General features: G+C 40.8%; 4 protein-coding genes across 12 annotated transcripts in view; all 4 read right to left on the reverse strand.

Moving 5' to 3' along the window:
- Positions 1-12,772, reverse strand: part of LOC142204081 (protocadherin gamma-C5-like) — a 290,042-nt gene that overhangs the window by 175,181 nt on the left and 102,089 nt on the right. The window lies entirely within an intron of this gene.
- Positions 652-3,428, reverse strand: LOC142203208 (protocadherin gamma-C5-like). The gene has a single exon (XM_075273753.1). It carries the CDS (start codon positions 3,133-3,135, stop codon positions 652-654), a length of 2,484 nt encoding a protein of 827 aa, XP_075129854.1. The 5' UTR covers positions 3,136-3,428.
- Positions 4,868-7,450, reverse strand: LOC142203209 (protocadherin gamma-C5-like). Its single transcript, XM_075273754.1, has one exon. The coding sequence runs from the start codon at positions 7,334-7,336 to the stop codon at positions 4,868-4,870; it is 2,469 nt and encodes an 822-aa protein (XP_075129855.1). The 5' UTR covers positions 7,337-7,450.
- On the reverse strand, positions 8,936-11,532 carry LOC142204071 (protocadherin gamma-C5-like). The gene has a single exon (XM_075275276.1). The coding sequence runs from the start codon at positions 11,530-11,532 to the stop codon at positions 9,061-9,063; it is 2,472 nt and encodes an 823-aa protein (XP_075131377.1). The 3' UTR covers positions 8,936-9,060.

Here is a 12,772-nt window from a genome sequence, read left to right on the forward strand (position 1 = left end):
TCTATCTCCTATCTATCTATCTATCATCTATCTATCTATCTATCTATCTATCTATCTATCTATCTATCTATCTTACTGGGTTGCGTTAAAGTATATAAAATACAATATTTAATAAAATAATCATTTATAAAGCCTTGGCTACATTCCTTACAATACATTTACCATTATGAATCAATATAAGACTACAGATTTGGTAAACACAATCTATGGCCATGTTACCTTCTATTAGCAATGCCTGTCATCTCCGCCGGATCTTGCTATATAATTAGATAGCGAAAAAAGCATCTGCACAATGACCAAGCAAAAGTACAAGGGCTCATGTACATCATGGCTTTAGTTTTGGATCTGATCGGAGTGCCATTATTCATATCCGTTATGCATCTTATGTTACATATGTTCTAACTGGGACCAAACTTGCAAACCATATAACAGTGTTCAGTACTAGTAAAGCACCATGTTAGTACTGTTTTTACCATATGTGTTAGACTATTGAGAACCGTCACACACCAGGCCGTCAAATATAACCTCTAAACGTCATTAGTTACCAGTCTGAGGTTCATCATTCTATAGAGACCCCATAATCAAATAAAATTTCAGCATTCTAATAAGAGCAGTTTGTATCAATAAATTATATTATTTTCAGATTGGGCATCAAAAATTGACAGTAAAAGATTCTATAGTAGCATGACTTACATTATTTGGATCATTCAGTGAATCCCCCTCAGTTGAGGCTTCTTGATAAACATCCTTTAGCTGAGGATACTGTAAAGGCTGCACAATACTGAAATCTTGTAGTTCTGGGGCCGGGGGTAAATTAGTTTGGTAACTCTGCCCCTGGGATCCTGGAGGAACCATCCTGACCTCCATGTATTTTAGGGTCCCGTCTGTGTTGAGGTACAGAGCCGGCTGATACTGATCTGTGTACGCTTTGGATTGGGATCCACCAAGAAAACAACAACTACTGCTGTAGTCATAAGTGTCCTTCCTCAGACATCTCACCAATAATATCATGAAGGTGACAAGTGACACTAAGCTGATGGCCACCAGGGAAATGATCAAATACAGAGTCATATCTGATGGGGGTTTGGAGTTGGTCAGGAAGTCACCAGATTTGGGCCTTTCCACTATAACCTCATCTGCTATACTGACAAGTACAGTCACTGTGGTGGATAATGGAGGATTCCCCTGATCACTGATAGAAATGACAAGTTGTTGCTCCATGTTCTCGCTCTCCTGTAATCCTCTTACAGTTCTGACCTCTCCTGTGTGTTTGGACACTTGGAATGATGAATAATTGATGGGGTCAACGAGAGTAAAGACCAACCAGGCATTGTGACCAGAGTCCAGATCCACTGCCGACAGTTTTGTCACCAGATACCCGGCACTTGTAGACTTTGGGATCTTCTCTTGGACAATGAGGTCCTCAGAGTGCTCTGGATACAGCAGAGAGGGGGGATTGTCATTTGTATCCAGAATGAAGATAAAGACGGGAACAGTAGAAGATAAGTGCGGAGATCCTGAGTCTTCTACCTTTATGGTGATGTGTAAAACCTGGATCTGCTCATAGTCAAAGGAGCGCTGAGCATATATATTCCCATCACTAGAATGGATGTAAACATAGGAGGATACGGAGGAGCCGTCAATCTGACTCTCCACTATGGAGTAAACCAGATCAGAATTAACCCCTTCATCTAGGTCAGTAGCAGATACTGTACATAGAAGAGTCCCGGGGTCGGTGTTCTCCTTAATGAAAGCATTATAAGTAGACTGTGTGAAGAGCGGAGCATTATCATTAATATCTGACACACTGAGGGTGACGCTTGTTTTACTGTATAGAGGGGGAGACCCTAAATCACCGGCTGTCAGCTCTATAGTGTATTGGGGGGTTTCTTCTCTATCCAGATTCCCATCTGTCACCAATGCATAACGGTTCTGATGGGATCTTATTCTAAAAGGCACATTTGGTGATAAGTCCAGTTTTATTTCTCCATTTTTTCCAGAATCCTCATCTTTTACATTAATAAATCCAACAACAGCTCCAGATGGGGCATTTTCTGGAATATTATTAGCTACTGATGTAAATGTGATTTCTGGAGGATTATCATTAACATCTTCTACTTCCACATGAACTATGCAGTTTCCTTCTAATTTGGGTAGTCCTTTGTCTATGGCCTTTATAGATAATTCATAGAAGCTCTGCTCTTCATAATCCAACAGTCCAATAATATAAATCTCTCCATTTATTTCATGTAAACCAAATAGTTTTTTTGCAGATTTAGATGTGTGGCCATCAAAGGAAAACTGAATCTCCCCATTTGCTCCGTCATCCTGATCCGTTGCGTTCAGTGTTAATATGACAGTTCTCAATGGGAGATTCTCCCTAATACTGATCTTATATACTGACTGATTGAAGACTGGAGGATTATCATTAATATCTAATACAACTATTGTTATTCTGCAGGTCCCTGATCTGGCCGGTTCTCCTCCATCTATAGCTGTGAGAATCAGGTTATGTTCTTGCCTTTCTTCTCTATCTAAAACCTTTTCTAGTATCAGCTGAGGGATGAGCGTTCCATCCTTACGACTCTTCACAGACAATGAGAAATAAGGATTTGTATTCAGTGTATACTGACTGACACCATTCACACCCACGTCCAAATCCTCTGCAATCTCTAAAGCAAACCGAGCCCCAGGACTAGTAAACACCTCAGTGATTTCTATACTATTATTATTAGATGAGAATGTGGGAGAATTATCATTAATATCCAGAATCTCTATTTCTAGACTATAAAGCTCCACAGGATTCTCAGCCACAACCTCTATCTGCAGTAAACAGCTGGGACTAGATCCACACAGGCTCTCCCTATCAATCCTGTCCTTCACAACCAAGCCTCCATTTGCCGGATTTACACTGAAATATTTTTGGTATTTTTCCGATCTCAGATGTATCCTGCGCTGAGAGATCTCTGCACGTCTTATCCCCAGATCCTGAGCTACATTTCCTACCAATGTCCCCGGCTCAGACTCCTCAACAATAGAATAACGCAGCTGCCCCGAGACCCAGCCCCAGCTACAAAGGAGAAAGGAGCAGACTACTTGCCATTTCCAGCACTGACAAAAGCCTCTGATGTCCATATCTTAAATGATTGTCTTGATATCTGATGTCATGTAGATCCTGTGTAATCCAAGATGCATGAGGGTTATGATGTTATCTGTCTGAATCCCCAAAAATATAATCCATGCGAAGAGAATAATCATCCGCAGGGCTCTCATCGGAGCAGCAGCTCTTCTTTGTGTGCGAGAGGCGATGGGAGGGTGAATCACTGAGCCAGGGGGAGGAGAGCGCAGAGCTGACATGTACACATTCTCTAGTATTACTGACATACAGGACTATAGGACAAGTCTACCCTCTACTGGGCAATAGTGAGAATACAGGAAGACAAAATTGGAATGTAGAGTGCAAAAACAACAGTGGAAAAATTATTATATTGTTGAGCTTTATGTAGACTTTCCAGTACTTTCCATCATAAAGCTCATACATTCAGACCCCCACTAACATAATATTGATGACTTATTCTATAGATGAGCCATAAAACCAAAAATAATAATAATTATTAGTTTTGTATCCAACTTCTTGTATCCTTCGATAGGTGCCGCGCTCCACTGACTCCTGTCCAGTTGACATGTTTTCTCTAGCCCCTACCATTGCTAAGTAATTAATTCTATTACTTCGACCATTCTCATTCTCATTACTGTCAGATGGGCGGTCCTTGGCTGCAGCACACAGACAGGGAGCACTTTCCTGACCGCATAAAGCGTAATTGTGATGAAGATTACATAAAAGACTGCTCAGTAATGATAAAGACTAGAAAAAGAAATCAATCTGTGCCAGAATCAGTAAAGCAATACCTATAGAGAGGTGCAAAGAGTTGGAGTTGGTGGAGATGATGAATTGTTCGCTTTAATAAACTTTTTTTTTTTCCCTGTATGGACCATGAGAATGTGAGCCTCTGGAATTCTTCTGGATTACAGGTTAGATGTTATGCAGAGAGAAGCCTAATGGCATTATACTAAGAGTATATACAAATATGTACAAACATATTAAGCTTTATCTCATATATATACTGTATATGAAAATGAGTTTCTGTCTGTCTGTTCTTTATGCACGACCAAACAAATGGACCGATCCCCACCAAATTTGGCACACAGGTACAACAGGTGTCTGGGAAGGTTTTAGACCAGGCCTCAGGTCTCTAGGATGTACTGTTCCTAAGATATAGTATTCACACAAAAAAAATTACCTGCATTAGCCTATACAAGCCTACAAGTCTTTCACTCATGTTGCAACTGCAATACACACAGTCACATGTCCCTTATCAGCTATTAGAAGCTTGCAGGTGCTTAGTCTTCACATACACACAGCTTTACTCCAGGTTTCCATAACAACCCAGCCATTTATCTTCACTGATGTAGGTTAGCTTGAAAGGCCCAGGGCATTGTGGATGACACTGTTACACAAGGTCAAATACACACAGCTTTACTCTAGGTGTCCATAACAAAGAATCACAGGTTTTTCACTCATATCCAAACACAGACATAGCTTTTGCTTGCACAATACATAACCTCAGCTTATACACGCAAAGCATCAGGTACTAATTTTACGTAGTCTGGTACTGCTATGTTGCTTTGCAGTCATTGCACAATATTAAGCAGCAGGACATTGATAAAAAATACATCCCCAATAGCAGTGCAGATGTTCATCAGTATCAAGTTAATAGAACAATAGCGTGAAGTGATACTAAAATCAGTAAATACATTATATAATTTCACTTTAGTTTCAGTTTTGGAAGCTATCACTGTAAATATCTTATAACATCATCATATTGTGACTTACATTATTTGGATCATTCAGTGAATCCCCCTCAGTCGAGACTTCTTGATAAACATCCTTTAGCTGAGGATACTGTAATGGCTGCACAATACTGAAATCTTGTAGTTCTGGGGCTGGGGGTAAATTAGTTTGGTAACTCTGCCCCTGGGATCCTGGAGGAACCATCCTGACCTCCATGTATTTTAGGGTCCCGTCTGTGTTCAGGTACAGAGCCGGCTGATACTGATCTGTGTACGCTTTGGATTGGGATCCACCAAGAAAACAACAACTACTGCTGTAGTCATAAGTGTCCTTCCTCAGACATCTCACCAATAATATCATGAAGGTGACAAGTGACACTAAGCTGATGGCCACCAGGGAAATGATCAAATACAGAGTCATATCTGATGGGGGTTTGGAGTTGGTCAGGAAGTCACCAGATTTGGGCCTTTCCACTATAACCTCATCTGCTATACTGACAAGTACAGTCACTGTGGTGGATAATGGAGGATTCCCCTGATCACTGATAGAAATGACAAGTTGTTGCTCCATGTTCTCGCTCTCCTGTAATCCTCTTACAGTTCTGACCTCTCCTGTGTGTTTGGACACTTGGAATGATGAATAATTGATGGGGTCAATGAGAGTAAAGACCAACCAGGCATTGTGACCAGAGTCCAGATCCACTGCCGACAGTTTTGTCACCAGATATCCGGCACTTGTAGACTTTGGGATCCTCTCTTGGACAATGAGGTCCTCAGAGTGCTCTGGATACAGCAGAGAGGGGGGATTGTCATTTGTATCCAGAATGAAGATAAAGACGGGAACAGTAGAAGATAAGTGCGGAGATCCTGAGTCTTCTACCTTTATGGTGATGTGTAAAACCTGGATCTGCTCATAGTCAAAGGAGCGCTGAGCATATATATTCCCATCACTAGAATGGATGTAAACATAGGAGAATACAGAGGAGCCGTCAATCTGACTCTCCACTATGGAGTAAACCAGATCAGAATTAACCCCTTCATCTAGGTCAGTAGCAGATACTGTACATAGAAGAGTCCCGGGGTCGGTGTTCTCCTTAATGAAAGCATTATAAGTAGACTGTGTGAAGAGCGGAGCATTATCATTAATATCTGACACACTGAGGGTGACGCTTGTTTTACTGTATAGAGGGGGAGATCCTAAATCAGCGGCTGTCAGCTCTATAGTGTATTGGGGGGTTTCTTCTCTATCCAGATTCCCATCTGTCACCAATGCATAACGGTTCTGATGGGATCTTATTCTAAAAGGCACATTTGGTGATAAGTCCAGTTTTATTTCTCCATTCTTTCCAGAATCCTCATCTTTTACATTAATAAATCCAACAACAGCTCCAGATGGGGCATTTTCTGGAATATTATTAGCTACTGATGTAAATGTGATTTCTGGAGGATTATCATTGACATCTTCTACCTCTACATGAACTATGCAGTTTCCTTTTAATTTCGGAAATCCTTTATCTTCTGCTTTAATAGATAATTCATAAAAATTTTGCTCTTCATAATCCACCAGTCCATTGATATAAATTTCTCCATTTTGCTCATTTAGAGAAAATCTTTCTCTAGCAGACTCAAATGTGTGACCATCAAAAGAGAATTCTATCTCCCCATTGGTTCCGTCATCCTGATCCGTTGCGTTCAGTGTTAATATGACAGTTTTCAATGGGAGATTCTCCCTAATACTGATCTTATATACTGACTGATTGAAGACTGGAGGATTATCATTAATATCTAATACAACTATTGTTATTCTGCAGGTCCCTGATCTGGCCGGTTCTCCTCCATCTATAGCTGTGAGAATCAGGTTATGTTCTTGCTTTTCTTCTCTATCTAAAACCTTTTCTAGTATCAGCTGAGGGATGAGCGTTCCATCCTTACGACTCTTCACAGACAATGAGAAATAAGGATTTGTATTCAGTGTATACTGACTGACTCCATTCACACCGACGTCTAAATCCCTTGCAACATCTAAGGCAAACTGAGCTCCAGGACCTGCAAATATTTCTGTGATCTGAATAATATGATCATTAGATGAGAATGTGGGAGAATTATCATTAATATCCAGAATCTCTATTTCTAGACTATAAAGCTCCACAGGATTCTCAGCCACAACCTCTATCTGCAGTAAACAGCTGGGACTAGATCCACACAGGCTCTCCCTATCAATCCTGTCCTTCACAACCAAGCCTCCATTTGCCGGATTTACACTGAAATATTTTTGGTATTTTTCTGATCTCAGATGTATCCTGCGCTGAGAGATCTCTGCACGTCTTATCCCCAGATCCTGAGCTACATTTCCTACCAATGTCCCCGGCTCAGACTCCTCAACAATAGAATAACGCAGCTGCCCCGAGACCCAGCCCCAGCTACAAAGGAGAAAGGAGCAGACTACTTGCCATTTCCAGCACTGACAAAAGCCTCTGATGTCCATATCTTAAATGATTGTCTTGATATTTGATGTCATGTAGATCCTGTGTAATCCAAGATGCATGAGGGTTATGATGTTATCTGTCTGAATCCCCAAAAATATAATCCATGCAAAGAGAAGAATCATCCGCAGGGCTCTCATCGGAGCAGCAGCTCTTCTTTGTGTGCGAGAGGCGATGGGAGGGTGAATCACTGAGCCAGGGGGAGGAGAGCGCAGAGCTGACATGTACACATTCTCTAGTATTACTGACATACAGGACTATAGGACAAGTCTACCCTCTACTGGCCAATAGTGAGAATACAGGAAGACAAAATTGGAATGTAGAGTGCAAACACAACAGTGGAAGAATTATTATATTGTTGAGCTTTATGTAGACTTTCCAGTACGGTCCATCATAAAGCTCATACATTCAGACCCCAACTGACATAATATTAATGGCTTATCCTATAGATGAGCCATAAAACCAAAAATAATAATAATTATTAGTTTTGTATCCAACTTATTGTATCCTTTGGTAGGTGCTGCGCCCCACTGACTCCTGTCCTGTTGAAATGTTTTCTCTAGCCCCCACCATTGCTAAGTAATGAATTCTGTTTCTTTGACCATTATCATTCTCCTTACTGTCATATGGGCGGTCCTTGGCTGCAGCACACAGACAGGGAGCACTTTCCTGACAGCATAAAGCATAATTGTGATGAAGATTACATAAAAGACTGCTCAGTAATGATAAAGACTAGAAAAAGAATTCAATCTGTGCCAGAATCAGTAATGCAGCACCTAATAATAGATGGAAAGAGTTGGTGGAGATGATGAATTGTCCGCTTTAATAAACTTTTTTTTTCCCTGTATGGACCATGAGAATGTGAGCTTCTGGAATTCTTCTGGATTACAGGTTAGATGTTATGCAGAGAGAAGCCTAATGGCATTATACTAAGAGTATATACAAATATGTACAAACATATTAAGCTTTATCTCATATATATACTGTATATGAAAATGAGTTTCTGTCTGTCTGTTCTTTATGCACGACCAAACAAATGGACCGATCCCCACCAAATTTGGCACACAGATACATCAGGTGTCTGGGAAGGTTTTAGACCAGGCCTCAGGTCTCTAGGACGTACTGTTCCTAAGATATAGTATTCACACAAAAAAAATTACCTGCATTAGCCTATACAAGCCTACAAGTCTTTCACTCATGTTGCAACTGCAATACACACAGTCACATGTCCCTTATCAGCTATTAGAAGCTTGCAGGTGCTTAGTCTTCACATACACACAGCTTTACTCCAGGTTTCCATAACAACCCAGCCATTTATCTTCACTGATGTAGGTTAGCTTGAAAGGCCCAGGGCATTGTGGATGACACTGTTACACAAGGTCAAATACACACAGCTTTACTCTAGGTTTCCATAACAACGAATCACAGGTTTTTCACTCATATCCAAACACAGACATAGCTTTTGCTTGCACAATACATAACCTCAGCTTATACACGCAAAGCATCAGGTACTAATTTTACGTAGTCTGGTACTGCTATGTTGCTTTGCAGTCAGTGCACAATATTAAGCAGCAGGACATTGATAAAAAATACATCCCCAATAGCAGTGCAGATGTTCATCAGTATCAAGTTAATAGAACAATAGCGTGAAGTGATACTAAAATCAGTAAATACATTATATAATTTCACTTTAGTTTCAGTTTTGGAAGCTATCACTGTAAATATCTTATAACATCATCATATTGTGACTTACATTATTTGGATCATTCAGTGAATCCCCCTCAGTCGAGGCTTCTTGATAAACATCCTTTAGCTGAGGGTACTGTAATGGCTGCACAATACTGAAATCTTGTAGTTCTGGGGCTGGGGGTAAATTAGTTTGGTAACTCTGCCCCTGGGATCCTGGAGGAACCATCCTGACCTCCATGTATTTTAGGGTCCCGTCTGTGTTGAGGTACAGAGCCGGCTGATACTGATCTGTGTACGCTTTGGATTGGGATCCACCAAGAAGACAACAACAACTACTGCTGTAGTCATAAGTGTCCTTCCTCAGACATCTCACCAATAATATCATGAAGGTGACAAGTGACACTAAGCTGATGGCCACCAGGGAAATGATCAAATACAGAGTCATATCTGATGGGGGTTTGGAGTTGGTCAGGAAGTCACCAGATTTGGGCCTTTCCACTATAACCTCATCTGCTATACTGACAAGTACAGTCACTGTGGTGGATAATGGAGGATTCCCCTGATCACTGATAGAAATGACAAGTTGTTGCTCCATGTTCTCGCTCTCCTGTAATCCTCTTACAGTTCTGACCTCTCCTGTGTGTTTGGACACTTGGAATGATGAATAATTGATGGGGTCAATGAGAGTAAAGACCAACCAGGCATTGTGACCAGAGTCCAGATCCACTGCCGACAGTTTTGTCACCAGATATCCGGCACTTGTAGCCTTTGGGATCTTCTCTTGGACAATGAGGTCCTCAGAGTGCTCTGGATACAGCAGAGAGGGGGGATTGTCATTTGTATCCAGAATGAAGATAAAGACAGGAACAGTAGAAGATAACTGCGGAGATCCTGAGTCTTCTACCTTTATGGTGATGTGTAAAACCTGGATCTGCTCATAGTCAAAGGAGCGCTGAGCATATATATTCCCATCACTAGAATGGATGTAAACATAGGAGGATACAGAGGAGCCGTCAATCTGACTCTCCACTATGGAGTAAACCAGATCAGAATTAACACCTTCATCTAGGTCAGTAGCAGATACTGTACATAGAAGAGTCCCGGGGTCGGTGTTCTCCTTAATGAAAGCATTATAAGTAGACTGTGTGAAGAGCGGAGCATTATCATTAATATCTGACACACTGAGGGTGACGCTTGTTTTACTGTATAGAGGGGGAGACCCTAAATCAGCGGCTGTCAGCTCTATAGTGTATTGGGGGGTTTCTTCTCTATCCAGATTCCCATCTGTCACCAATGCATAACGGTTCTGATGGGATCTTATTCTAAAAGGCACATTTGGTGATAAGTCCAGTTTTATTTCTCCATTCTTTCCAGAATCCTCATCTTTTACATTAATAAATCCAACAACAGCTCCAGATGGGGCATTTTCTGGAATATTATTAGATACTGATGTAAATGTGATTTCTGGAGGATTATCATTGACATCTTCTATTTCTACCTGGACTATGCAGTTGCCCTGTAATTTTGGAAATCCTTTGTCTGTGGCTTTAATAGATAATTCATAATAATTTTTTTCTTCATAATCCACCAGTCCATTGATATAAATTTCCCCATTTAGCTCATTTAGAGAAAATATTTCTCTAGCAGACTCAAATGTGTGGCCATCAAAGGAAAACTGAATCTCCCCATTTGCTCCGTCATCCTGATCCGTTGCGTTCAGTGTTAATATGACAGTTCTCAATGGGAGATTCTCCCTAATACTGATCTTATATACTGACTGATTGAAGACTGGAGGATTATCATTAATATCTAATACAACTATTGTTATTCTGCAGGTCCCTGATCTGGCCGGTTCTCCTCCATCTATAGCTGTGAGAATCAGGTTATGTTCTTGCTTTTCTTCTCTATCTAAAACCTTTTCTAGTATCAGCTGAGGGATGAGCGTTCCATCCTTACGACTCTTCACAGACAATGAGAAATAAGGATTTGTATTCAGTGTATACTGACTGACACCATTCACACCCACATCTAAATCCTTTGCAACATCTAAAGCAAACCGAGCACCAGGATTAGCTACTAGTTCTGTGATCTCTATAATATGATCATCAGATGAGAATGTGGGAGAATTATCATTAATATCCAGAATCTCTATTTCTAGACTATAAAGCTCCACAGGATTCTCAGCCACAACCTCTATCTGCAGTAAACAGCTGGGACTAGATCCACACAGGCTCTCCCTATCAATCCTGTCCTTCACAACCAAGCCTCCATTTGCCGGATTTACACTGAAATATTTTTGGTATTTTTCCGATCTCAGATGTATCCTGCGCTGAGAGATCTCTGCACGTCTGATCCCCAGATCCTGAGCTACATTTCCTACCAATGTCCCCGGCTCAGACTCCTCAACAATAGAATAACGCAGCTGCCCCGAGACCCAGCCCCAGCTACAAAGGAGAAAGGAGCAGACTACTTGCCATTTCCAGCACTGACAAAAGCCTCTGATGTTCATATCTTAAATGATTGTCTTGATATCTGATGTCATGTAGATCCTGTGTAATCCAAGATGCATGAGGGTTATGATGTTATCTGTCTGAATCCCCAAAAATATAATCCATGCGAAGAGAATAATCATCCGCAGGGCTCTCATCGGAGCAGCAGCTCTTCTTTGTGTGCGAGGAAAAATGGGAGGGTGAATCACTGAGCCAGGGGGAGGAGAGCGCAGAGCTGACATGTACACATTCTCCAGTATTACTGACATACAGGACAAGTCTACCCTCTACTGGTTAATAGTGAGAATACAGGAAGACAAAATTAGAATGTAGAGTGCAAACACAACAGTGGAAGAATTATTATATTTTTGAGCTTTATGTAGACTTTCCAGTACTTTCCATCATAAAGCTCATACATTCAGACCCCCACTGACATAATATTAATGGCTTATTCTATAGATGAACCATAAAACAAAAAAAAAAAAAAAAAAATATTAGTTTTGTATCCAACATCTTGTGTCCTTCGATAGGTGCCGCGCTCCACTGACTCCTGTCCAGTTAAAATGTTTTCTCTAGCCCCTACCATTGCTAAGTAATGCATTCTATTACTTCGACCATTCTCATTCTCATTACTGTCATATGGGCGGTCCTTGGCTGCAGCATTCACAGACAGGGAGCACTTTCCTGACAGCATAAAGCATATTTGTGATGAAGGTTACAGAAAAGACTGCTCGGGAATGGTAAGGACTAGAAAAAGAAATCAATCTGTGCCAGAATCAGTAAAGCAGCACCTATTAATAGATGGAAAGAGTTAGAGTTCGTGGAGGTGGTGAATTGTCCTCTTTAATAAACTTTTTCTCCCCTGTATGGACCATGAGAATGTGAGCTTCTGGAATTCTTTTGGATTACAGGTTAGATGTTATGCAGAAAGAAGCCTAATGGCATTATACTAAGAGTATATACAAATATGTACAAACATATTAAGCTTTGTCTCTTATATATTTAAATATGAGTTTCTGTCTGTCTGTTCTTTATGCCCGACCAAACGACTGGACCGATCTTCACCAAATTTGTCACACAGGTACATCAGGTGTCCGGGAAGGTTTTAGACCTGGTCTCAGCTCTCGAGAACATACAATTGCTGAGATACAGTATTCACACAAAATTACCTGCATTAGCCAATAGAAGCCTGCAAGTGTTTCACTCATATTCCAACTGCAATACAGATGGTGAAATGTCACTTATCAATCAATAGAAGCT

Source organism: Leptodactylus fuscus, chromosome 5 (genome assembly GCF_031893055.1).
Source record: "Leptodactylus fuscus isolate aLepFus1 chromosome 5, aLepFus1.hap2, whole genome shotgun sequence".
Classification (NCBI taxonomy): domain Eukaryota; kingdom Metazoa; phylum Chordata; class Amphibia; order Anura; family Leptodactylidae; genus Leptodactylus; species Leptodactylus fuscus.

Excerpts from the sequence above, each read along its gene's own strand:
- LOC142203209 (XM_075273754.1), bottom strand. The coding sequence starts at position 7,336 with ATGGACATCAGAGGCTTTTGTCAGTGCTGGAAATGGCAAGTAGTCTGC.
- LOC142203208 (XM_075273753.1), bottom strand. The coding sequence starts at position 3,135 with ATGGACATCAGAGGCTTTTGTCAGTGCTGGAAATGGCAAGTAGTCTGC.
- LOC142204071 (XM_075275276.1), bottom strand. The coding sequence starts at position 11,532 with ATGAACATCAGAGGCTTTTGTCAGTGCTGGAAATGGCAAGTAGTCTGC.